General features: G+C 47.0%; 1 protein-coding gene and 1 non-coding gene across 6 annotated transcripts in view; both read left to right on the top strand.

Moving 5' to 3' along the window:
* The first annotated feature begins 241 nt into the window (after positions 1 to 241).
* TRNAW-CCA (transfer RNA tryptophan (anticodon CCA)) lies at positions 242 to 313 on the top strand. The gene has a single exon. It is a non-coding gene; the product is annotated as a tRNA-Trp (tRNA).
* A 6,100-nt stretch (positions 314 to 6,413) lies between these two features.
* The window catches only part of LOC102748820 (multidrug and toxin extrusion protein 1), a 56,511-nt gene continuing 36,700 nt past the window's right edge, over positions 6,414 to 26,224 (top strand). For 2 of the 5 annotated variants that reach the window (XM_081805648.1, XM_081805646.1), the window contains exon 1: positions 24,978 to 25,447. In XM_081805648.1, the coding sequence (XP_081661774.1) occupies positions 25,067 to 25,447 (381 nt within the window). In that variant the 5' untranslated portion in view covers positions 24,978 to 25,066. Of the gene's footprint in view, positions 6,645 to 23,999; positions 24,071 to 24,976; positions 25,448 to 26,224 lie in introns of those variants that run through there. The other 3 variants (XM_081805649.1, XM_081805650.1, XM_081805647.1) reach the window with 3 other exon arrangements.

Below are 26,224 nucleotides of genomic sequence, written 5' to 3'. Positions count from 1 at the left end.
CGGGCGGGGCGGCGGCGCGGCGCTCGGGCTCTGCAGCCCCGGCGCGCGGGTTTCCCGGAAGCCGAGGAGCTGGGCGGCTCGCGCTCCTCCCCTTCAGTGTGCGCGGGGGGGAGGGGGAAGGGGGTGGGGGAGAGGGGGCGGGGGCGGGGGGATCGGGCGCCTCTCGGTCTAGGTGTTCAGAGCCGCGGGACGGTGCCGCCGCGGCGAGGTCTTTAGCGACGCAGAGTCGTCCGCTCGCTGTGACCTCGTGGCGCAATGGTAGCGCGTCTGACTCCAGATCAGAAGGTTGCGTGTTCAAGTCACGTCGGGGTCAGGGTTACCTTTTTTCTTTTTTTTTCCTCCCCACCCCGCACCCCCCAAGTACAGGGGTTGGGAGGAGCGCTGCAGAGGCCCGAATGTGAGAAATCTGGCCTCAGGCGACCCTTGTTCTACTCCCAGCAGGCAGAAAACCCCGCTCTTTTGTCCCCGCATCGCGCATGCAGGGTTTCCGCATGCGACTGCGAGAGGCAGAGGTTGCTTCTGGCGACCGATAGGAGGCGCCGCGGCCAGCGCAGAGTGACCCCCGTCCGCGCGCTGGCGGCCGCCCTGCGCTGCGCACCCCCTGCCCATTCAACGCTGGCCCCTGGGGTTCCCAGCGCCCGTCCTCCTCCCCACGCCTCCCTCCTCCCCTCCCCCAACGCACTTGGGCCCTTCGGAACACCGCCTGCGGGAAGATTGAATTCGCCCCTGGGGGGGTTCTCTCGTCCAGGAAGTGGCCCCTCCGTCCCAAGAAGGACTGGGTGCCTTCTGCAGGTGTCTTCTTGCTCGCCCCGACCGTCTCTTTTTCCCCCTCCGCCCCAAATGTTCCCTCTCATCTGGATTGTTACACCACTTGCAGAAAGTTCTGTGGATTTAGCCATAGCCATAGGCTTGGATATTCACCTCAATATTGTTTGCTAATAGTTATAAACAAAAAAACAAAGCCAAAAAAGCGCTACCTGTCCACCAGTAGAGAGATGTTTAGGGAAAAAAGCAAGTTGCATAAGAATTTCAACACCTACTGTATATGTTAATGATACATACTTGCTATAAATCCATATTAAAATATGGATGAGCATTGTTCACACCAATTCTAGGATAGTGGTTACCTCTGGGTAATGAGGAGGAAGAAGGGATGGTGGCAGAGTCTCACTTTTTATTTTTTTTTTTAAAATAAGCACCACCAGGGGCGCCTGGGTGGCTCAGTAGTTAAAAGTCTGCCTTCGGCTCAGGTCATGATCCCAGGGTTCTGGGATCGAGCCCCGCATCGGGCTCCCTGCTCAGCGGGAAGCCTGCTTCTCCCTCTCCCACTCCCCCTGCTTGTGTTCCCTCTCTCGCTTTGTCTCTGTCAAATAAATAAATAAAATCTTTAAATAAATAAATAAGCACCCCCAAAATGTTAACATTAATTAAATCTGGTTAGAGGGTACATAGAATCTAATATGAAACATGGGTTTCAGGTCAGAATTCACTCTACCTGCATAGTCCAAAACCTCCACCTCAAGAAAGTATTTTATAATTTCCCAGGTTAGTAGGACCCACAGCATGCTGGTGGGAGTAGGGGTACATTCTCCCTAAAAGAAATACACCCTCAAAACAGGCCTTCTAGTTTTAAAGTTCCAGTCAAAATACACTCATGTTTTAAAATAAAATCAATTAAGAGAGAAGACCTTTTGTGTAAGAACCAGCAAAATCAGATCCACAGACTTCGGATATGGGGATTCTCAAATACAGAGGGCACAATGGATATGTTTAATCCTTTAAAAATAAAAGAGAGGACTAAAAAATTAACAGAACAAGAGACAATAGGAATGACTCGGTATGTTTTAAAATAACTAGAAAGAAAATTCTAGAAATGAAAGATTTAATATTTGATATTAGAAACACACGAGTGTATTATCCAACAGATTAGACAGGGCCGAAAAAAGTAATTAATGAAATAAAATATCTTGGTGGTTCAAAATATGTTTGTAAATCTTGGCATTCCCTCCAAAAGGTGATGCCTAATTCTCTTTCCCTTGAGTGTGGGTTGAACTTAATGCCTTTCATCTAACAAATAGAAAAAGTAGAAGTTATGGTGTGTGACTTTGGACACTTAGTCATAAAAGAACTGTGGTTTTCTGCCTCTCTCTAGATCACTTGCTCCAGGAAAGCCAGCTACCATGTTGCAAGAGCATTTCTGAAATCCTGCAGAGAGGGTCACTTGATGACGAATTGAAGCCTCCAGGCAACAACCTCATGAGGATTCCCCAGTCAGGCTTTGGATGACTGCAGCCCCAGCCAATATTTTGACTCCAACTTCGTATGAGACCCCAAATCAGAACCAACCAGCTAAGACACACCTGAATTTCTGACCCTCAAATACTGTGTGAAATAATAAATGTTAAGATACTAAGGTTTGGGGTTAATTTCCCATGTAGCAATAGATAACTAATACAGAGGTAGAATTAAAGAAATTACACTGAAGGCAAATAAAGAGGCAAAGAGATACAGAATATGGGGGGAAATGAAGCGATACTGTAGATGGAATGAAAATGTCTAATCTTAGCCTAAATGGAGTTCCCTGAGGGAGACAGACCATAGGGGAGAGATAGTATTTGGAGAAATGGTAGCTACTAACTTTTCAGAATTGATGGAAGACATGAGTCCTCACTCACAAGAAGCACTCTATCTCCCAAGTATGATAAGGAAAAAGACACCCATATCTGTATATAACATAAGGAAACTGCCCAATATGGAGAGTAAAGATTTTTAAAACAACCAGGGGATAAAAATTTAAAAAAAAAACCAATTCTCTACAAAAAAAAAATAATAATAAGAGTTGGACTGAAGCCAAATTCTGAGCAGCAACAGTGAAATCCAGAAGTGCACTATTAATTCTAAAGCACTGGGATGCCTGGGCGGCAGAGTTGGTTAAGCATGGGCCTTTTGGTTTCAGCACGGGTTGTGATCTCAGGGTGGTGAGATTGAATCCTATGTCCGGCTCGCACTCAGCGTGGGGTCTGCTTGGGTGTCTCTCCCTCTGCCCCTCCCGCCCCAGAATAAATAAATAAATAAATCTATAATTCCAAACCATTGAAAGAAAACAATTGCCAACCTAGAATTATGTACTTGGGAAGTTATCTTTCAAGAATAGATATATTTTGGGCACCTGGGTGGCTCAGTTGGTTGAGCGTCTGCCTTCAGCTCAGGTCATGATCCTGGGGCCCTAGGATGGAGACTCACGTCTGTTCCCCGCTCAGTGGGGAGTCTGCTTCTCCCTCTGCCCCTCCCCCTGCTCATGCTCCCTCTCCCTCTCCCTCAAATTAATAAGTGAAATCTTAAAAAAATTAAAAAAAAAGAATAGAGATATTTTCAGGTACCTGGCTGGCTCAGTTGGTAGAGAATGCAACTCTTGACCTTGGGGTTGTTAAGTTCGAGCCCCACATCAGGTGTTGAGATTACTTAAAAAATAAAATAAAATAAAATCTTAAAAAAAAAAAGAGATATTTTCAAACAAATGGAACGCCCAGGAGCTCTCCCTGAAGGACTCTCTGAGGGGTATATTTCAGGGAGAAGGAAAACAATCCCAGACGGAAGGTCTGAGAGGCAAGAAGGACCCAGTGAGTAAAGGAAATGGTAAACATGGGGGTTAGCTAATAAACCTTGACCATATAGAAACAAACAAAAAAATAACACAAATGTGTAGATTTGCAAAATAGAACTACAGTACTGGACAAGAATAACATGGAAGCCAGAGTCAACGTGATCTGGGAGTAAAGCCTTTTAAAGTGGTTGTATTTTTTGAAAGGAAAGATATTTATTAACCAGAAACCACGTTAAGTATATTAAAATGTAGGATAATCACTAACCCCAGAGTAGAGATAATTGATTATGCAGACAAAAAAATCAGCTAAAGACATCAAGGTTTAAATAATAAATAGGGTGCCCGGGTGGCTCAGTTGGTTAAGCGACTGCCTTTGGCTCAGGTCATGATCCTGGAGTCCCGGGATCGAGTCCCGCATCGGGCTCCCTGCTCAGCGGGAAGCCTGCTTCTCCCTGTCCCACTCCTCCTGCTTGAGTTCCTTCTCTTGCTTTGTCTCTCTCTGTCAAATAAATATAAAAAAATCTTTAAAAAAAAATAAAAGAAACCAATCGTTTTTATAAAATCAACCAACAACCAGTTAGGAATAAGGTGAAAGGGGGCAAACGTAGGAACAAAACATTTCACATTCATTTTATATGTTGTTCAGATTTTTGAATATATGAATATATATGAATATATTATGAATATATTACCTAGTCAAAGAAAAAAAGTTATGAACATCAGTGAGTGTTGTCCTCCTTGAGGATACAGACAGACCTTCCAAGGGACATTGGCACATGGATAATTTTTAAGGGCAGGGAGTCAGGCATGCACACTGAGGGACCTGGGACAGCTAAAAGGTCAGGCAGAGAGCAGGTTTCTAGAACAAAATCTCTGACCTCAACATTTAAGAGCTCTGGGATGGGATGCCCCTGGCGGTGGCTGGAAGGAAGAAGTGTGGACATGAATGAAGACCAACCAAATGCGAAAAACAAGGGCCATTTCCTCTGAGCTTGCTGTAGGAGGGACTCAGCCACCAGCACCTGTGTTTCGGCCGAGACCCAGAGGCGGGCAGGGGGCAGTGGGAGAGATTTACAGCGGCCTGGGGAAGCTGGAAGCAGGCTAACTAGAACTGGGGTGTTGTATGTGATTGGTCACAGGTGCAGCTTTGCTTTTGTCTGGCTGATCCTAAGTCGGAGGCAGGGACAAAACTCAGGGAAGCTGTTAGTGGTTAATCAAGTCCTGGCCATTTGGGGCTGATTGTTCTAGAGGTCATGTTTGGCTTCCTGGATTATTACCAGAGATGGCAGTCTGACTTCCTACAAGTCCCACTTATAGCCTTCCTGGGCTGGTTACTGTCATGAGAGGTAGATTGTGAGTTGGAGCTCTACTTTTTTTTTTTTTTTCTTAAGTAATCTCTGTGCCCAACATGAGGCTCGAATTCAGAACCCCAAGCTCTAAAGTTGCATGCTCTACCGACTGAGCCGGCCAGGCGCCCCTGGAGTTCTACTTTGATATCTGGCCTGGCCATCGTGCATTCGTATATTCAGTCTCTCAAAGGCAGTTTATCCCCGAGCTGCCTCCCTATGGGGTCACCGCAACCTGTGGTCTCAGTGGAGGTTCACAGAACCCCTCAAGTGTCCTTCTCTGCAGGGCCCCCTCCGTCCCCAAGTGCTGGTTAGCACTACCTCTCCTCAGGTCTGCTGGCTCCAGGCTCAAACACCCTGGTGGGACTCTCCAGGGGACTCATGACTGCATCCTGTTGTCCTTGGCTCCAGAGAGATGGAATATGCTTGGGCATCAGAATCTGCTCCTTCAGTAGACAGCACAGAAGTGCAACCAAAGCTTCGAGAATTCGGCAGCGAGCCTGCTTTCTGTTTCCTCCCCACGTCCTATTTGAACTCGATGCTTCAGAGGAGGGGCAGGGGGACCTCAGCCCAGCAAGTTGTGGATGGGTCCCTACCACCTCATTCCCCTGAGCTGCCCTTACTGGGGAGAATTCTAGAAGCTGAATGTCAGAACGAAACAGAGTGACGTCTGCCTGCTTTATCTCCAGGCGATACACAAAACTGACAGGGGCAAAGAGTAGAGACAAAAGTGACCAAGGGAAGGGGCGCCTGGGTGGCTTGGTTGGTTGGGCGACAGCCTTCAGCTCAGGTCATGATTCTGGAGTCACAGGATCGAGTCCCGCATCAGGCTCCCTGCTCGGTGGGGAGCCTGCTTCTCCCTCTGACCCTCCCCCCTCTCATGCTCTATCTCATTCTCTCTTTCAAATAAATAAATAAATAATCTTAAAAAAAAAAAAAGCAAAAAAAGCGACCAAGGGAAGCCCAGATATATTTTGAAGTGTCCTAAGCGCGTTACGGAAATAGAAGGTTTTGTCGTTGTGCCTGTGTTTCTCATTTTTCCCCAATGAACGGTAAAGAAAAGGGGCAAGTGTACCAAATGGGGTGCGGGGGGGTGTTGCATCTACATCCTGGCTGCATCTCTGATCAGTCGTGTGACTTGGGCAGTTTATTTTATTTAATTTTCACCGCTCCGTGCCCAACACCCTCCTCTGGAGAATGGGAACAGTAAAGGTTCCTACCTCATAGGGTTCAGTGAGTGAATTTATGGAGAGTGCTTCAAACAGCGACGGGCACATAGTAAACACCATAGACAGTGGTGTTGGGTATTATTATTATTATTTATTATTATTCCAACATTATTACTATTTTCAAAGCCAGAAACTCCTCGTTAGATCAGCCAGGAAAGGAAGGTCACGGGAGCTCAGCACTTGGACGGGAGAGCATTCTGCTGCCTACCTGCCCGCGTGATTTTGTGCCCTGTGGGCTGTGAAGGGATCATGCTAATCCAAACGGGTTTACCCACAGTGGCAACCACAGGCACCCCGGCTCTGGTCAGGGCGCCCCACCTGCAGGACTTTGACCATGGCTGGAAACGCAGAGATCAGGAAGACAGCGCGGCCGCCTTAGAGATGCAGCTCACCAGCAGAGGGCGCAAGTGGCAAACCCAGGAAAAATTGGGCCGTGAACTTGGAACATCTTTATCCTCTGACTCAGTGAGTACTTTCGAGCTTTTCTGTTTCAGTACCCCAAAAGACTTTCCGGAAAACGATGTAACCTGTGCACATTTTCTAGTTGGCACCTAACACTTTTATTATAATTTAAAATCGTTGCAAGAGCCAGCGTGTTATAAATAGTAACATGTTAAAATCAGCAGTAACATCATTTTCTAAATATAGCCCATGAAGTATAAACACCACCACGATTTGATACTATGATACATTTAAAAGAGACAAGAACAAACTCCTATGTACTGGTTAGAAATTTTGCATGTTTCCTTTTTCTCTTTGTATTTCCGTTCCTCCCTCCACAAATTTAGGACAATATATACTTTCATGCTGGATGTCTTTTATTTTACCACCCTGTCATACTTCTCTCCGCAAAAACGCAAATATAAATAGAAAATTAAAATGCCTATTTCCTGAGACCTTAGAGGTCTACGTTAACAATTTTTCTTTGGGATTGAATTATCACTATGATTCATATTAGCACAGCGCCCATGCAAACAACACAAATGTATTACAAGTTTTGATAACAGAGCTTGAAATTGTCAGATTGCCTCTTTACTTGGCACTTCCGAAGTTTTTACACCCTGGGGCAATGCACCCAAGGGAGAAGGTGGCTTTTCTGGTGACAAAGACTGAACATAGAAAGGGCAAAGACAACCAAAAGGAACACTCAACCCACAGCGCTTTTCTCGGGCAGGGAGGTTGTAACAAGGAAATTGAGAGTCTGGAAAATCAGTTCCTTAAAACTGACCTTGTCACAGATTCCCTGGGAAAGTCTTCCTGCGTCCTGGGGTGTGCTGTCAAAACCTATTATTCAGAGAATAGAAAAGCCAAATAAGCGCACTGGTCACTGGACTGGGGGGTCTGGGTGGTGGCCGGCTGAGTGAACGAAGTAGGGGGCAGAGCGCATTGCAAGGTGCTGTCATGATAATGAAATGTCCTTGGCCCAGGGGGGAGCTGGGTCAGAAATCCCTTAGCAGGGGCACCTGGGTGGCTCAGTCGGTTAAGCGTCTGTCTTCAGCTCAGGTCATGGTCCCAGGGTCCTCGGACTGAGCCCCACGTTGGGCTCCCTGCTCAGTGTGTGGGGGTGATCTGCTTCTCCCTCTCCCTCTGCCACTCCCCCCTGCTTCTGCTCTGTCAAATAAATAAATAAAATCTTAAAAAAAAAAAGAAATCACGGATCAAAGTCAACCCAGAGGAAGCCTCAGGACAGACTCACAGACAGGATCTGTGCAAAGGGATGAAAAGTAATTTTCCCAGATGACGTCATTACTTTACAACTAGGAATAGCACAGCGAGCAGGTGCTATATCTGTTTTAAATGTTTTATATTATTTTTAAGAGTTTATATTACATATTATAAGCATCACATGCATCTATATTCTATCTAACGGCCTTACTTTGCTCACTGAAATAGTTTACAACTCTTCAAATTCCATTTTTAGCAAGTCCTATAAACAGAATTTTAAGGTGAGAAAATGAAAATATTTGAAACTCACCTCTTGGTTTTTTTTTTTTTTTTTTTTACTTTGGAAAAATAGGGATAGTTTGTGATTGAATGGAGCTTGAGTCTCTTGCTTTTTTTATCATACATGATGTCTGGTCTCTGATATTTTAAAATAGATGAAATGCGTGTTTCTTAGTGGAAAGGATAAACTTTGAAGTTAAATATATTTACATTCGAATCCTAGTTTGGCCAGTTGCTTTTTTATGAGCCTTAGTTTCTTTTTTTTAAAGATTTTATGTATTTATTTGAGAGAAAGAGAGAGTACAAGCAAGGGGAGCAGCAGAAGGAGAGGGAGAAGCAGGTTCCCCGCTGAGTGGGGAGCCCGATGCGGGGCTCGATCCCAGGACCCTAGGATCATGACCTGAGTTGAAGGCAGACGCTTAACCGACTGAGCCACCCAGGTGCCCCCGTCCAATGGGCTGAATGCAAGGATTTTACTGGCTACTTGTTACAGCCCTTCTAGCTCTCTCCAACTTTGCTGCTCCCATGTTTTCCTCTGACCTAGATTAAATAGATTTGAGGCACTTTAGAGAACAAAACTCCTGGAATCATTATTAATGTAGAAATTTCATAGACTCTTGGGTCAAGGCTGCTCCTGACAAGAGGGAGATGAAGGGTACCTTTTCTGAATCCCCACATCTGAAAACATGGGGTTTGTTTTTGTTGCTTTGTGCCTGGGGACAGCCGGCTTACACAGTGCATTTGCTGGGTATTCCTGTGTCTCAATTATCTGATATTAAATTATGACCTTCTATTTTTCCACTGTCTCTGGAATCAGGCAGAAGTCATTTCCAGTCCCCTTTCTGCCGCTTAGTAACCACTTACCCTCAGGCAAGTTACTTAGCCATTCAAACCCTAAAGGAGCCCCTCTGAAGAAGCTAAAAACCCCTCTGGGATTGCTGTGAAGATTAGGAGATTATGGATGAAAGCACTTAGCATAGCCCTGGAATATGGCAGTGGCTAATTCTATTATAAAAAAAAAAAAAGTCATTATGTCAAATTATGAGTAATGACATGACATTTTTATGATTGTTGTATTAGTCAGCTTGGGCTGCCATAACAAAATACCATAGACTGGGAGCCTTAAACAACAGAAATTTATTTTCCCACAGTTCTGGATGCCGGAAGTCCCAGATCAAGGTGCCGGGTGGCTCAGTTCCTGCTGAGGACCCTCTTTGAGGCTCTTAGATGGCTGCCATCTTGCTCTGTCTTTTCACATGGACTTTTCTCTAATGCAGGCGGTCTCCTTATTAGGGCACCAGTCTTATCGGATTAGGACCCCACCTTTATGACCTCAATTACATCCTAAAAGCCCTACCTCCAAATACAGTCACATTGGGGGTTAGAGCTTCAACATGGGAGTTTTGGTGGGGACACAATTCAGTTGTCATTGTTATTAATATTCTTGGGGGCAGGGGCACCTGGGTGGCTCAGTGGGTTAAGCATGGTTAACCTTCGGCTCAGGTCATGATCTCAGGGTCCTGGGATCGAGTCCCACATCTGGCTTCTTGCTCAGCCTGCTTCTCCCTCTGCCTGCCCCTCCCCCTGCTTGTGTGCTCTCTCTGACGAGTAAATAAATAAAATCTTTAAAAAAATAAAAAAAAAAGGGTGCCTGGGTGGCTCAGTCGGTTAAGCGTCTGCCTTTGACTCAGGTCATGATCCCAGGGCTCCCTGCTCGGCGGGAAGCATGCTTCTCCCTTTCCCACTCCCCCCTGCTTGTGTTCCCTCTCTCGCTGTGTCTCCCTCTGCCAAATAAATTTAAAAAATCTTAAAAAAAAAAAAAGAATTTGAGGGTCTTTGTGATTCTTACAAACATGGTCCCTTAGATGAATGACTCCCAGTTGCTATTTGTAGCTGCACAGAACTTTCTGGACTGGAGGGATGAAGGGCAGGATAGTCATCTATCTTTGATGTTGTGTTTTAACCTTCTTTTAAACTTCTTCCAAGCCAGTGCAAATGCCTGCTGCCCTTGGCTTTCTTTAACCAAGTGCTAAAAATCCAAAGGGTGTGGCGTTGTATGTTATATGGGAAAGTATCATCTTCCCTTCTTTTGTAGAATTTTAGTTCCCTTAAGACCTAAATTCTTGACCTTTAAAGTCCTCAAATTCATCAGAAGAAATTAAGAGAGGAAGAAGCAACTCAGAGAATAGTGGTACATACTTGTAATATATATATATATAGTCCACAAAGGATTTATATTTAAAATATATGAGGAACTCTTATAATCTGTAAGAAACATAGGCAACGTTTAGCAGACCCAGTAGAAAGATACAGAAAAGATGATGAAAAAGAAGATGCTTGGGCCGCCTGGGTGGCTCAGTTGGTTAAGCGTCTGCCTTTGGCTCAGCTCATCCCAGGGTCCTGGGATCAAGCCCCGCATCGGGCTCCAGGGATCCTGCTTCTCCCTCTGCTTGCTGTTCCCCCTGCTTGTGCCGTCTCTCTCTGACAAATAAATAAAATCTTAAAAAAAAAAAAAAAAAGATGCTCAAGTGGCCAAAAACTATGTGAAAAGATGACAAATCTCAATCCTTAGGGGAATGGAAATTAAAAGCAAAATACACTACCACTACACACACACACCGAGATGGCCAAAATGAGAAATTCCACATGTTGGTGAGGAAGTGCAGCAAATGGAAATGTCCTGCCCTGCCCAGGGGCATTTTCCGACAGTGGATTAGTATATAGTCGTGAGAATGAGCCAACTACCGCCACACACCTGAGCGCGGATGAAGCTCACCGCTGAGATAATGGTGGATGAAAGAAGTCAGACACAAAATATGCGTGCTGTCTAAATTCTTTTTACATCAGTAGAAAAGAGTGAATCTGTGCTTGTATTCATTTTCCAGGGTTTTAATGGCTTATCTCTGCACACTCGGTGACTTTTTTATTTATTTATTTGCTAGAGAGAGAGCGAGAGCACAAGCAGGGGGCACAGCAGGCTGAGGGAGAAGTAGGCTCCCCGCTGAGCAAGAAGCCCGGTGTGGGGCTCGATCCCAGGATCCTGGGATCATGACCTGAGCCAAAGGCAGACACTTAACAACTGAGCCACCCAGGCGCCCCCCTTGATGACTTTTTTTTAAAGATTTTTTATTTATTTATTCATGAGAGACAGAAAGAGAGAGAGAGAGTGAGTGAAGCAGAAGGAGAAGCAGGCTCCCCGCTGAGCAGAGAGCCCGATGTGGGACTCGATCCCAGGACCCTGGGAAAATGACCTGAGCCGAAGGCAGACGCTTAACCATCTGAGCCACTCAGGCGCTGCCCCCCTTGATGACTTTCAACAGAAGGAATTCATTCTCTCACAGTCGGGAAGCCAGAAGTCCAAAGTCAAGATGTCGGCTTTGTTCCCTCCAAAGACTCTAGGGGAGAATCCATCGCTACCCCTTCCGGCTTCGAGTGGCTCTAGGTGTTTCTTGCCCATGCCCATCTCACTTCAGTCTCCACCTCTGTCTCCCCATGCCCTTCTCCATGTGTGTCTTTTCCTCTTCTGTCTCCTGTAAGGACACTTGTCATTAGACCTAGGGCCCATCTGGGTAATCCAGGATGAGCTCTTCTCCAGATGGCTAATTTAATGACATCTGCGAAGAGCTTTCCCAATAAGGTCACATTCGTGGGTTCTAGGGATTAGGAAATGGATTCACCTTTTGCGGAGTGTGGGGGAGACACAGTTCAACCCGCTAACATGCAGCTAAAAGCCGAGATAGTGGATTCATTTGGGGAGATTAGTGACTAGAAGGCCACAAGGGGGCTTTGAGGGGCTTGGTAATGTTCTGTCTTTAATCTGGCTATGGGTTACGTAGGTGTGTTCACTCTGCAAGAATTCACCAGGCTGGACAACCATGATCTGGGCACTTTTATTTATGTATATTGAGCTACAGCGATTCTTTTTTTCAAAAGAATTCATCAAAGGGGTTTGTAAAGATTGTCCACTCTTCGCCAATTTTCCCAGCCTCCTAATGAAGGGAGTTTGGGATTCTCTGAACAGACTATACCCAGCGATACATCACTGGTTCCAGACACCTCAACTTTTGTAGGATGTGGAGGCTTCAGTAGAAAGGGGGTCAATGACAGATCACACACCCCAGAAGAAACTACAGAATTTTTTTTTTTTGGAACAGAAAAGATATGGGAGAAACAGTATCCTTGGCTCAGATCATTCCAGAACTATCATGTGGGAAGCAAAGAAGTCACACTTAGTGTGAAAGCAGAAGTAGGACTGGTGGGTGGGGATTTTATATTATGTCTCAGCATAATGAAGAGCCTCCTTCTTCTGGGGTATGCTAAGCAGAACGGTGGCCCCCAAAGAAGTCCACGTCTTAATCCCCAGAATCTGTGAATAGGTTAGATCACATGGCCCAGAGGAATTAAGGATGCAGGTGGAGAGTGATGTGATTTGACAAGGACTCAATCTGTGTTACTAGCTTTGGAAAATGGAGGAAAAAGCCTAGAGCCAGGGAACATGGACAGCTTCCTGAAGCTAAGAAGGGCGAGGAAATGGATTCTCTCCTGAGGCTTCCCAGGAGGAATGGAGCTGGGCCAACACCTTGATTGTAGTCCCGTGGGACATACTTTGGACCTCTGACCTCCAGAACTGTGAGATAATACATCGGTGTTGTTTAAACCACTAAGTTTGTGGCAACTGGTTTCAGCAGCCCCAGGAAACTGATACAAATCATGAGGTCCATCACTGAAGGTGTTCAGAGGAAGACAGGACAGTTTGCCGTGATAGTCATAAAGGGTACACAGAGCCATCCAGAGAATCTTGAAGACTCCTTGTATCTTGGAGAGGAGGAGGGTGGCTCGTATTTGCATCCTTCAGCAGAGTTCGTGGTGCGCTTTTATACACATTTTATCCTTTGATCCTCTCAATAAGTTTGTGGAAATAGAGGGGCACCTGGCTGGCTCAGTTGGTAGAGCATGCAACGCTTGATCTCGGGGGTCGTGAGTTCGAGCCCCACGTTGGGGGTGGAGATTACATTAAAAAAAAAAAAAAGTTTATGGGCATAGACCAAGTAGGAATTATTCTTATCATTTAGCGGCAAGAATGTTAAAATTCAAGGTGAGGTGGCCGGTCTGTGGTCACACAGCCAAGAAATGGCAGCAGCAAGGCTAGAACCCAGGTCTCCTGATTTACAGGTGGGTGGCTCTTTCCACTCAATGATGCTGCTTCTTCCAGAATCCAGAGGTCTCCTTTGGTGGGGAACTGAATGGGCTTGGGTCACGCTGTCCCAGAGAAGGACCTAGGGTGTCCCCTTTTAGCCTCCAGATCCAGCCCCAGTCTGGCGCTGCCCCACCCCCACCCCGGGCAGCCCTGAGTCAATGAGCTCCTGACCAGTTTGGGGGCTTGAGCTCCTTCGTGGTGGAGCAAGGCCTGGCCCTCCTAGTGACCAACACCCTGAGATCACTGTGGCAACAATCAGCACAGGTGTTGACCTCTGGCCTTGCCTGGAGTTTGCTTATCTTGATCCTAAGGAATTACGGCCACACCTTTGTACGGATGGCTAACTGGGCCTAAAATCTCAGGGTGCTACATCAGGTCACAGCAAGGTCTGAGCTGGTGGGGCTGGCAGGCATTCGCATCCAGGTGTGTGTGGGCGTATCTGAGTGCTCCAACCCCAAGGGGAGTGGAGTTCCATCCTCTTCTCTCTCGGGCAGGGACACGGGCTTCCGCTGAGCACGCATGTCAGACGCTCGCCTTCAGTAGCCCGCTCTGCACCCATTCCTCCCCTATTCTATGCTAAAGGAGCCACAGGGCTTTTAATGGATCATTTCCCACCCCTCTTTCTCGACCACGGCCTATACTCATCCTGTTTCAAGGGGTGGCCCCTGGTTAGCCTTAATCAATCACCAAGTCTTATTCTCCCAACTTACCACAAAGGCCTTTCTGAAGATCGTATCGGGAAGGGTGTCGGCTTTCCCACTCTAGGCAAGATGAGGTTCTACCACTTAAGTTTTACTTTTAAGATGATAAGGTTGGAGAGTTTGGGGACATCCGGGTTGCTAGAGTTTTGTGCACATGTGGACTGGAAGTATCTTATTTTTTTTTAAAGATTTTATTTATTTATTCATGAGAGACAGAGAGAGAGATAGAGGGAGAAGCAGGCTCCCCAAGGAGCAGGGAGCCCGATGCGGGACTCGATCCCAGGACCCCGGGATCATGACCTGAGCTGAAGGCAGACGCCCAACCATCTGAGCCACCCAGGCGCCCAGACTGGAATTATCTTGATGTTGCCACTTTGCAGAGTTTATGCTTGCCCTGGGAGGCAACCACCTTCCCCTCTTCTTTAAGTCCCGAGCCATAGGAGTCCCCCTGTGGTGTAAAACACATTCAAAGCTACTTCAATGCATCATAGATGCTTACGACTCAAAGCTCAGATACACAAAATAGCACCCAAATTGGCTAAAGAGTGTGTTCGCCTTTACAAAACCCACCAGAAAACGGTGAGGGGACATCGTGAAAAGCACAGGAGACTTGGAATCAGAGGCCTCAGAGTTTGTGAGAATTTGGGGCACGTTACTCTATTGGTGGTGGTTTACTAGTCAGTGAAGGCCATTTTGCTGAGCTGAAGAAGCATATGAATAAAGGGTCCAACAAGGTCAGGAGAAGTTAAAGGAAGACCTGATCTCAGACAAATTCTAGTGAAATATCAAAATTCCAAGGATAGGGGCGCCTGGGTGGCTCAGTCGTTAAGTGTCTGCCTTTGGCTCAGGTCATGGTCCCAGGGTCCTGGGATCGAGCCCCGCATCGGGCTCCCTGCTCAGCGGGGAAGACTGCTTCTCCCTCTCCCACTCCCCCTGCTTGTGTTCCCTCTCTTGCTGTGTCTCTGTCAAATAAATAAAATCTTAAAAAAAAAAAAAAATTCCAAGGATAAAGTCAAGATTGGCCATATAAGAAGGAAGAAGAAGAAAAAAGCTTTTTTTCTTTCTTTGAGAGAGAGAAAGAGTGGGGGTGGGGGAGGGGCAGAGGGGGAGAGAGAGAGAGAGGGAGAAGTAGACTCTCTGATGAGCAAGGAGAGCAATGTGGGACTTGATTCCAGGACCTGGAGATCATGACCGGAGCCGAAGGCAGATGCCCAACCGACTGAGCCACCCAGGTGCCCCAGAAAAGAGCTTTCTGTATCAGTATCAGTTAGGCTGCTTTCCTCAGTGTGATAGGTACAGTCATCCAAACTGGACCAGAGTTAGACATGGAGGAGCCCGACGGAGGGAGGGTTCAGGCATACCCGTCAGGGCTTCTAGATTTCACGTTCTTGGGGGAAGCAACTTTAACTGCTGACAAACTGACTGCTAACATGGTGAGTGAGTGCGTACGTGACATCTGGCAGGAAGGAGCAAATTCCAGACCAAACACTTTGGACCCTGAGCTAAGCCAAGCCAAACCCCAAACCCACTCTGTCAAGTTCTGGCTCCCCAAATTAATGAGACCTGAGTCCTATAAGTTGTTTCCTCCCTGACCTAAAGTCCTTCTCCTCAACTTCTGTAATGCCAACACCTGAAGGCATGTCACCAACTTTATGGATATGATTTTCATGTGAAAAAAAATGTGTGTCATGGACAGACTTGGTAACCGTAGAGATCTTGACTTTTTCTCCTCTTCAAATACCTGTAGTGTTTCCTTATTTGGCAATCTATTCTCTCAGATCTGATCTTGGAACAGTTTTGCAGATATCATTCTTCTCTTGTCTAAAATGCATCTATTTCCAGGTCTCCCTGTCACCTCTGAAGGGTCCACTGAAAACCTGGAAGTGTTTACCCACCAGAGCTAAGAAAACTGCACTTCCAAGCGTGAGGCATTCTGATTGGGTGGGGGCTGGTGGTGTAAGCAGTGAAAGAATTTACTCAAGGCAGAGCAAGAGAGAGGGAAGTTTATTGAATACGCTGCAAGGGAGCAGCGGGAGGGGCGGCAAAGCAGAGACTGTCTGCCACGAGGCGGTGGTGAGGGGCTATAGTTATAGGGTGGAGTGAGGGAGTATGGGAACCTAGGGAGTTTTTCCTTTTTTGGTAATCTTAAGAACTGTGCCTGGTTGTAACTGGTCAGCTAGGGTCTGTGGCCATTTCGAGGGGGGTCGCTTAGTGATCCTGTTTGCATTCAGCTCAGTGGTCACTGTGGCCCTTTGGCCTTGCTCAAGTTTCCTTTGCTCAAGCCTGTTGCCTGAACTCGGCCTCTACCTGACCGGCAGTTTGCCCTGGCCCAGCCCAGCATGAATCTCACGAAGCAATAAAGCTTGGCTCTCACCGACCCTGTGTTTTCTATGTGTATCCTGGCTCTGTTTCTGTCCCAGGTTATATCTGGTTCTTGGCCAAGTCTGGTTTTGGTCTGGTTCCAACCCTCCTACAGCGACTTACATCCCCATGGCAGGGGGTGGGGGAGAGTTATGGTCAGACCATTTGGTGAGCATCGTCAGATGGCAGACAACAGGAATTCTGGTCATTAGTTTATTTCTTCCTTTATCACGGGGATTCTGATAGCTCCTGGGAAGCCGAGTTTTATTTTTTTGTTCATTTACCAGGATGAGCTCAAACCACTTAATAGGAAAAGTAGTTTTTTCCTCCCTGGGATGGAGAGAGGTTGTATGGTAGAGCAGCAGCAACATGAGCCAGTTAGTGTTAAGGTTCTGTGTTTTGCTTGGTGACCTGTGGGTGAAGTGAATAAAACAGGTGGTTTGTTCTCTTTCTGTGTGTGTACATTTATAAGCATTCTGCATCCAATTCCAGTGCGTGTGTGTGTGTGTGTGTCTCAAAGGGGTGGTTCCCCACACCACCAAACAGTTCTTAGACACTAGCAGGGCATCCTACAATTCAAGTGAATTCTGATACCATCTACCTGGAGATAGGATCAGATCCCACAGGTGAAGAACTCAGTCCTATAAAGCTGTCCCCTCACCCCCCCACAGCCCCCCCCGCCACTTCAGATGCCAGTCACAAGTCCAGATTGTCACCTGTGTTTTTGACCAACAGGCTATAGATTGGAGGCACCCATGACCCCCACCTTAGATTCAATTAATTTGCTAGAGCAGCTCACAGAACTCAGAGAAACAGTTTACTTACTAGATGACTGGTTTGTTATAAAAGGATGCAACTCAGGAACAGCCTGATGGAAGAGATGCACAGGGCAAGGTATGTGGGAAGGGTGGGGAGCTTCCATGTTCTCCAAGGGCCTCTGTCCCCAAATATCCACTGGTTCACCAACCCAGCAGCTCTCTAAACCCCATCCTTTTGGCATTTTATGGAGGCTACATGAAGTAGGCATGATTAATTAAATCATTACCATTGGTGATTGAACTCAACCTGGATCCAACCCTTCTGCCCTTCCTGGAGGTTGCAGGTGAACCCAAAAGCTCCAACCCTCTAATCATAGTTGGCTCAACTAGCAAACAGCCCTCACCCTTAGGTGAGGTCCAGAAGTCACTATGAATGGAACAAAAGGCATCTTGATTGCTCTTATCACTTATGAGATTCCAATGGTTTTGGGAGCTCTGTGCCAGAAATGGGATGAACAAATACAGTATCCGTATCTTATTATAAATCACAACATCACAAGCCTTTCCCCTTCTTGCAAATGAGAGTAACTTACCTTTCACAATGATCTGTTTATAATCTCTCTCGAGCTAGTGCTCTCTCGCTCTCTGAGTCTTTCGTTATCTGTGACCCCCTTGGCTTTACTCTTCTCCAGTATTGGCTTCATCCTTGGGCTGCAGCATAATGGCTGGATTTGTAGGCATCACAACTAGATATAGCAACACCTGAAGGGGAAAATAAGGGCCTTTTCCTTCTAGGACTCTTTCTTAGAAAGAAGGATATCTTTCCCAGAAACTTGCATCAGATTCTCTGTCATGTTTCATGGCCAGGATTGAGGCATGTGTGTCCGTTTCCAAGACAGAGCCTTGACAAGGAAGATGAGATTACCATGACTAGCAAAGACGAATCTTTTGGAGTGAAAAGAATATTGGAAAATTAGCCACAGCGATCGCCATGGTTTCCTACAATAAAAAGAATCTGAGTGGCTTTGGACTTTTCGTCTGTAACACACAATGCTAGAAGCAATGGAGTAGCTCTAATTGTGAACAGAAGAAAACGAGGGTGGCATGCAAGGGTTTATAAAGGATACATTGCATATCCTTTCTAAAACGTGGTGACTTAAGAAAATACCCCCTATATAATGAAGAGTTCATCAGAATAAAGAATACAGGAAAACCAAAGACAGGTTGAGAACATGGTGAGTGTGGTATGCAGAATAATGTCCGCAAAGATGTCCACACCCTAACCCCTGGAACCTCTGAGCATTACATTACAATTATACAATGCTTAAGAATACTATAAGAAAAAGCCTATCAATAAGGTCCATTTCTTGGCTGCCTACCATTCCCTGGATCGAATTGTCTAGTTTTTGCTGTGTATTGTTTTAAACTGATGATCAACTGACAGAACGACTTCTTTCCCCATTACTTTACTTTTCTGGAAAAAAAAATATATTTTTCCATATCTTTGCCTCTTTATACTCCTACATGCTTTTTGAGTGACTTAAAAATTTTTTTAAGTATGAAATATATTGCAGTCGGGGCGCCTGGGTGGCTCAGTCGTTCAGTGTCTGCCTTCGGCTCAGGTCATGATCCCAGGGTCCTGGGATCGAGCCCCGCATTGGGCTCCCTGCTCAGTGGGGAGCCTGCTTCTCCTTCTCCCACTCCCCCTGCTTGTGTTCCCTCTCTCGCTATCTCTCTGTCAAATAAATGGATAAAATCTAAAAAAAAAAAAAAGAAAGAAATATATTGCAGTGTACTAAAACCTGATACTTGGAAAAGACTGGTCTTCTTCAAGAACATCACGTGTCTCTTAACTGATTCAAGTCTTTTCTAAAATTCCCAAAGACACGTCCTGTCTATTTCATATTAAGATTATTCTTTTTTTTCTTTTTAAAGATTTTATTTATTTGGGGCACCTGGGTGGCTCAGTCGGTTAAGCGTCTGCCTTCGGCTCAGGTCATGATCCCAGGGTCCCGGGATCGAGCCCCGCATCGGGCTCCCTGCTCGGTGGGAAGCCTGCTTCTCCCTCTCCCACTCCCTCTGCTTGTGTTCCCTCTCTCTCTGTCCTCGAGAGAGGGAACACAATGCCAGGCAAAAGGACTTTGCGGACGGGATTAATTTAAGGATCCTGTATGCAAAGATCATCCTGGATTATAAAGTGGGCCCAGTGTAATCTCAAAGGTCCTATCAAGAGGAGAGCAAGAGGGTAAAAAATCAGAAAGAGGCAGTGTGTTGGTGAAGCAGAGGTTGGAGCAATGAACTTTAAAGATGGAGGAAGGAGCCATGAGCCAAGAAGTGTGGGCAGCCAATAGATGCTGGAAAAGGCAAGAAAATGGATTTCCCCCTAGAGCCTCCAGGAGCATTGCAGCCCTGCACACATCTTGATCTTATCCCCACAAAACCCATTTCAGACTTATGACCTCTGCAAAATAAAGTTTTTGAAAGAGGACTCCACCAATCTCCAGCTTGACCTCAAACATTCTAACTGATTAAGTTCTTCTTTCCAGCTTATCTCTTACCTCCAGCAAAAGACCCTGTGGGCAAATCATCCTGTGCTGGGAACCGAACGAACTACCCTGTTAAGCAATCAGCAACTGCCCTGAGCCAGCAGGACCCCTCCCGCAGGTGACAATGATCTACCTGATCTTTATTGCCCACCTGCGGGGACCCACCGACCTTTGTCCCGCATTTTCCTTATGTAAACCTGGAAGTATTTTCAGCACTTCGGAGGCAGTCTGAGAGACTGTTCACGGTCTTCCCCGGTGTTGGTCTCACTGACATAAATTACTGTCCTGTTTCACCACCACTGTCTCTCCGCCTTTGGATTTTGTCAGCAGTAAGTGGCCGAACCTGGTCTGTTTGGGAGCCCCGGAGCCAGGTGCTCTTGAACCCTCGGACCCCAGCTACATTCTCTTGTTTCAAGCCACTAAGTTTGTGGTCTTTTGCTACAGCCACAATCCACGAACATTTATCATTGGCCGAAATTGATTCAAGAAGAGGTAGAAAATCAGAATAGACCAGTGACCTCGTAAGAAATAGAAACTTGCCCCCTTTTTTCTTTTTTTTCTTATGTTCAGACAAAATATAGCTCCTAAAAGGCATCAGCCGGTCTTCTAGATGAATGCCTTCAAACCTTCAAAGAAAAGATAATTCTATTTATTTATTTGACAAAAAGAGAGCACGAGCACAAGCAGGGGGAGTGGGAGAGGGAGAAGCAGGCTTCCCACTGAGCAGGGAGCCCGACGCGGGGCTCGATCCCAGGACCCTGGGATCATGACCTGAGCCGAAGGCAGACGCTTAACGACGGAACCACCTAGGCGCCCCAAGAACAGATGATTCTTATGATATTTTAATACTTACAGAGCATAAAAAGAGAAAGCTTCACAACTGATTCTACAAGGTTACAAATGGTGTTGATAGCCTAAGTTGGACAAAGACAGTGAACACAGATACAAAAGAGTCTAATCTATGCACACAGATCTAAAAAATCCCAAATAAAACACTCGTAATGAATTCAGCACCATACACCAAAGATGCTACATCATAATCAAAGGAAGTTTATTCCAGGAACCAGTGATGGTTAATCACTAGGGAACCTAGGAAGAACTTACATTAAAATCCTAAAAGAAGAGGGATGCCTGGGTGGCTCAGTCAGTTAAGCATCTGCCTTCAGCTCAGGTCATGATCCTGGGGACCTGGGATCAAGTCCCGAACTGGGCTCCTTGCTCAGCGGGGAGCCTGCTTCTCCCTCTGCCTTCCCCTTCTCCTGCTTGTGCGCTCTCTCTCTGGCAAATAAATAAAATCTTAAAAAAAAGAAAAAAAAATCCTAAAAGAAGAAAATGTGATTCCTTCAGTGAATACTGGGACAAAAAGCAGATAAAAGTAATTTCAATACATGATTAAAAAAAAATCTCTTATCAAGAGACACGTATGATCATAATAATGACGATTTGTCATACGTCATCAGCAAACTCAATACATTACTCATCTAGGGGAATCAGAAATGAATCGAGGGGCGCCTGGGTGGCTCAGTCGTTAAGCGTCTGCCTTCGGCTCAGGTCATGATCCCGGGGTCCTGGGATCGAGCCCCGCATTGGGCTCCCTGCTCTGTGGGAAGCCTGCTTCTCCCTCTCCCACTCCCCCTGCTTGTGTTCCCTCTCTCACTGTGTCTCTCTCTGTCAAATAAATAAAATCTTAAAAAAAAAATGAATCGAAGTAGGAATATGATTAACCTTGAAGACTCAGTATCTTAATGAGGTACATTCTTTCTGAATAAATCTGCAGATATAATGCAGTGTCAGTCAAAATCCCAGCACTGTCTAAGGTAAGCATGCTTTTCCACAACCGTTCATGAAGTAATCCTTTACTTCTTCATTGACTCCAGTGGCTCTTCATAAATATGACTTTTTAATGTAAGAAAAAGCTCATCAATAAGGTCCATTTCTTGGCTGCCTACCATTCCCTGGATCGAGTTGTCTAATCTTTGCTGTGTATTATTTTAAACTGATGATCAACTGACAGAACGACTTCTCTCCCCATTACTTTCCTTTTCCAGAAGAAAATATATTTTTTCATGCCTTTGCCTCTTTATACTCCTAAATGCTTTTTGAGTGACTTTAAAAAATTTTTAAGTATGAAATATATTGCAGTGCTAAAACCTGGTAACATTACTTGGAAAAGACCGGTCCTCTTCAAGAACATCATGTGTCTCTAACTGATTCAAGTCTTTTCTAAAATTCACAAAGACATGTCCTGTCTATTTCATATTAAGATTATTCTTTTTTTCTAAAAAATTTTATTTATTTGACAGCGAGAGAGGGAACACAAGCAGGAGGAGTGGGACAGGGAGAAGCAGGCTTCCTGCCGAGCAGGGAGCCCAATGTGGGGCTCGATCCCAGAACCTTGGGATCATGACCTGCACCGAAGGCAGACGCTTAAGCGACTGAGCCACCCAGGCGCCCCATATGAAGATTATTCTTAAGCATTGTTTTTGGGGACCTGCCACAGCACATAAACCCCTGTGTTCTGGTCAGATTGCATTTAGTTTTGGTTCTTTTCATTCCGATGAAAACCGAAGAATGGAAACAGGTCAAACAGTTTCATATGCCTGTTATTTATTGCCCAATAAAGATACTTAGAAGCTACAAGTGTTGCTCGCAGTTCTCTCCAAGGGGAAAACTTCCAGGTGTTCCCTAAATCCCCAATTTGCCTGTTGTTGAGAGTTGAATCTTATTTGTTCCGTTTCTATTTAAACAATAACTTTCAGGAGCTGAACTGATGCGGATACATTATTACTGACTGAAGTCCATACTTCCTTCGGATTTCCTTGGTTCTTACCTAATGTTCTTTTTCTGTTCAATGATCCTACTTTATATTTTGTTGTCCTGTCTCCTTAGGCTCCTCTTGGCTGTGAGTTTTTCAGAATGTCTTTGTTTTTTGTTGACCTTGACTATTTTGAGGAGGGCTGGTCAGGTATTTTATAGAATATCCCTCAATTGGGATTTGTCTGTTTCTCTAATGGTTAGACTTGGGGTGGGTGAGGTTGTGGGTTTTGGTGAGAAGACCAGAGGTTAAAGTCCATTTTCATTCCATCATGTCAAAGGTACTATGCTTGGTTAAATAGGATCATCTCCCCCCAAAACTTGGACTCTCAGAATGTGACCTTAAGGATGCCTGGGTGGTTCAGTCGGTTAAGCATCTGCCTTAGGCTTACGTCATGATTCCAGGGTCCTGGGATCGAGCCCCGCATTGGGCTCCTTGCTCGGCGGAAGCCTGCTTCTCCCTCTGCCACTCCCCCTGCTTGTGTTCCCTCTCTCGCTGTGTCTCTCTCTTCAAATAAATAAAATCTAAAAAAAAAAATAAATAAAATAAAAGACCGATATTACCTGTTGAAGAACTTGCATGTAGCAACTTTGTCAAGCCCCGTTATTTATTCTATTAGCTTTCTTTCCCATTTATTTGGATTGTGTGTAATTGTAATTGCAAGTAATGCTCTTACCTCTTCTTTTTATATCTTACATTTCTGTTATATGTTTTATTGCATTGGCCAGGACTCCAGAAGGCTGTTCAAGAATAGCAGTGATTGGCAATCTAGCGTCCAGCCTGGGACTTTTGTCTGTTGGGACTCAGGCCTCCTCCTCCACTCCCTACATGTAATTCTGGTGGTCAATTACCAGTCACAGTGATGACATTTGGAAGTTTTTGGGTTTGTGAGCAAATGGCTAAGAGAGAATTCTTGAGATGTTTTTGGTGCAAAAAGGTGATTGTATTAGAGCACGGGGACATGATCCGTGGACAGAAAAGAGCGGCACTGGGATTGTGAGGAGTGACTGATTGTATACTTTTTAATTAGTGGGTTTTAGGGATAGCATAAGTCTCTAAGGAATTTGAAAGCAAGGCTTTCAGGACCTTGAGGGGCTGGCTGCTGTTAAGCTATTTTTAGTTTTTAATAAAACAGAAACAGGCAGGAAGACAGCCATGAGTTTCTTGAGTAAGGTCAACCTCTGTATGTTTCAGGTATCTATCAGTGGGACACAAGCTCTAAGGAGGTTTAATTTAAGCTACATTTGTCTTGCCTTTGTTTCCCTTATCAACAGCACCCAGCCCTTTTGGGCAAGCCAAACATCAGACCCTATTTCCCTGCCCAGGATGATTGTTTCAAAGTGGGCAAGAAACCTACATATGAAACCTACATACATAAGTTTCCTCCCTGTTTGTCTCTTTGTTTGGAGCTAGAAGAGGGAGGGTCTTATTATCTGGCTTAGGGGGTGGGAAAGAAAGGGGTGAGGGTTGCTGGAGGCCCCCCTGCCCCCTCCAGGGAAAGAGAGCTTGCCTACAGAGAAAAAAAAAAGTCACACACACACACAACCAAGGAGAGAATCAAAAATGGTGGTAAGATGAGAGAGGAGGGGAGAGGGGGAGCACTAAAGACCTTGTTTTAAAATCCCTGAACCCAAGCTTTCTGGTTATGTGAGCCCCCAAAGTTGGATCACTTCTAGGACAGAAGGAATTTCGACTATTACAGAAATCATCCTGTCCTGGTGAGGAACGTTTGTTAGGCAATTATTGTGTAGCAGGTTGAAGGCCACGTGGTCCACCTACACAAGCTCATTGAATCCTCACCCAAACCAGTGATGGAGATGCTATTTCAATTTTACAGATGAGGGAACTGAGGCTCTAGGAGGCAAGCAAGTGGCTCTGCTCCCAGGGAGACCGTGGCAGGTGTCTCCTGAATCCGAGTTTGTTGACACTCACAACCTCTCGTTCCCCCATAGTTCTATTTGGAAATTGTGAGCTTGTTGCTCTCTTTTGATAGATTCTAAGTTGATACAGTTGGTGGGCGGGAAAGAGTACGCAGATTCCAAACGCAGCCGCAGAGCATGTGCTGAGCGCACTCCGCTGAGCGCACTCTGCAGAGCGCGTCCCGCCAGAGCAGAGGTGCCTGCGATGGAGGAGTGCGCCCAATCCGCGCCCCTGGCTGGCCGCCCGGGCCGAGTGAGAGCTCTGGGGTCTTCCTGGCCCGACGTTTCACAGCCTGCAACCTCCGGGGGGAGGCGCAGGGCCGCCTCAAGCCCTGGCGTCCGAGGCTCGGAGGCCCCAGGCCCCCAGAACGTTTTCCGTCTGTTTCCAGACGTTCTGCAACCTGTTGCCTTCCCAGTCCAGGAGTCCGTGGGCCTCCGCGAGACCCGCGGGCGTCCACGCTGCGGCAGAGGTGCAAGGGATGCACCCAAGGTCGCGGCTGGACAGGAGGCGCGCGCGGCTGGGCCCGGGGCTGCGGGCCGGCTCGCGATGCGGGCTGGGCGGCCCGGGGCGGGGACTGGAGCCGGAGCGGCCCTGCACCCTCCCAGAGGCCGCCTCTGCGCTCCCCAAACGCAGAGCGCCAGGCGCATGGAGGCTGCAGAGGAGTCCGGACGGGAAGGCCAGGGGGCCATCCCCAAGCACCCCGGGGCCATCCCCAAGCACCCCGGGGCCATCCCCAAGCGCCCCGGGGCCATCCCCAAGCACCCCGGGGCCATCCCCAAGCGCCCCGGGGCCACCCTTAAGCGCCCCAGGGCCATCCCCGAGCGCCCCCGGGCCATCCCCGAGCGCCCGGTGGCCACCCCGGAGCGCCCGGTGGCCACCCGCGAGCGCCCCGTGGCCACCCGCGAGCGCCCCGTGACCACCCCCGAGCGCCCCGGAGCCACCCCCGAGCGTCCCGGGCCGCGCTGCCCGCTGCTGTCCGGCTTCCGAGAGGAGCTGTGGGCTCTCCTGGTTCTGGCGGGCCCCGCGGTAAGTAAGGTGGCCTCGGTGGGAGGTGGGTCCCGCGGGTCGGGGGCCCGGTACGCGTGTCGCCGCGGGTGACCCGGGGGTACGGGGCAGAGCGGGCGGGCGCCGGGGGACGCGGTGCCCAGAGAGAGCCCGGCGGGCGCGCGTCCCTGTGCCTCCGCGTGCGTCCCGGGTCGCGCTCTGCACCCTCTCGGGGGCGGCCCCTCCGGGCACAAACCGCACAGGTCGCGCAGCCGGTCCCCGCCCGGGCGCTGGGAGCCCCCAGGGAGCCGGGACCTGCTCGCCTGAAGGCTCTCCGGGGCGCCTTCCCTGGGTGAGGATTCTGGCGTAAGCGAGCAAGTTCTCGTAGGCGTTTGAAACTTCTTTGAATGCTGGTTATCGAGTCGGGACTTCAGCTAAGTTACCATGAGGCAGGGAGGAAGGAGGTGAAATGGTCTCTCTTGCATCGCGATCTCCAAATCCTTCAGAATCTCAGTTAACCTCTGCAAGACGAGACCAGAGGCATCCTGTCCCACGCTCTCCTCCCCGTTATTTTTTCTTAAAGTCTTTAAAGTGGTTTTCTTTGGGGTTGAGGTTTCTTCTCGTCATTAGGTTAGGGTTTTTTCCTGCGTTATCTATTTAAAAGTGATGTGGGTTTTCAAAACCACAAGAAACAGAATCCCATCCCTGTTTTCCTGACAGCTTGGGTGGTTTTCAAGTCAACGGAGTGAGTCATTTCATTGGACAAGACGAATCCGTTGTGTTTTTAAGGCATACGTTTTGGGCCGCTGAGTAGACATT

This window comes from Leptonychotes weddellii, chromosome 15, assembly GCF_054177405.1.
Source record: "Leptonychotes weddellii isolate Sample4059 chromosome 15, ASM5417740v2, whole genome shotgun sequence".
NCBI lineage: Eukaryota > Metazoa > Chordata > Mammalia > Carnivora > Phocidae > Leptonychotes > Leptonychotes weddellii.
The sequence above is the reverse complement of the archived record's forward strand: the minus strand, read 5'-3'. Positions and strand labels throughout refer to the sequence as shown.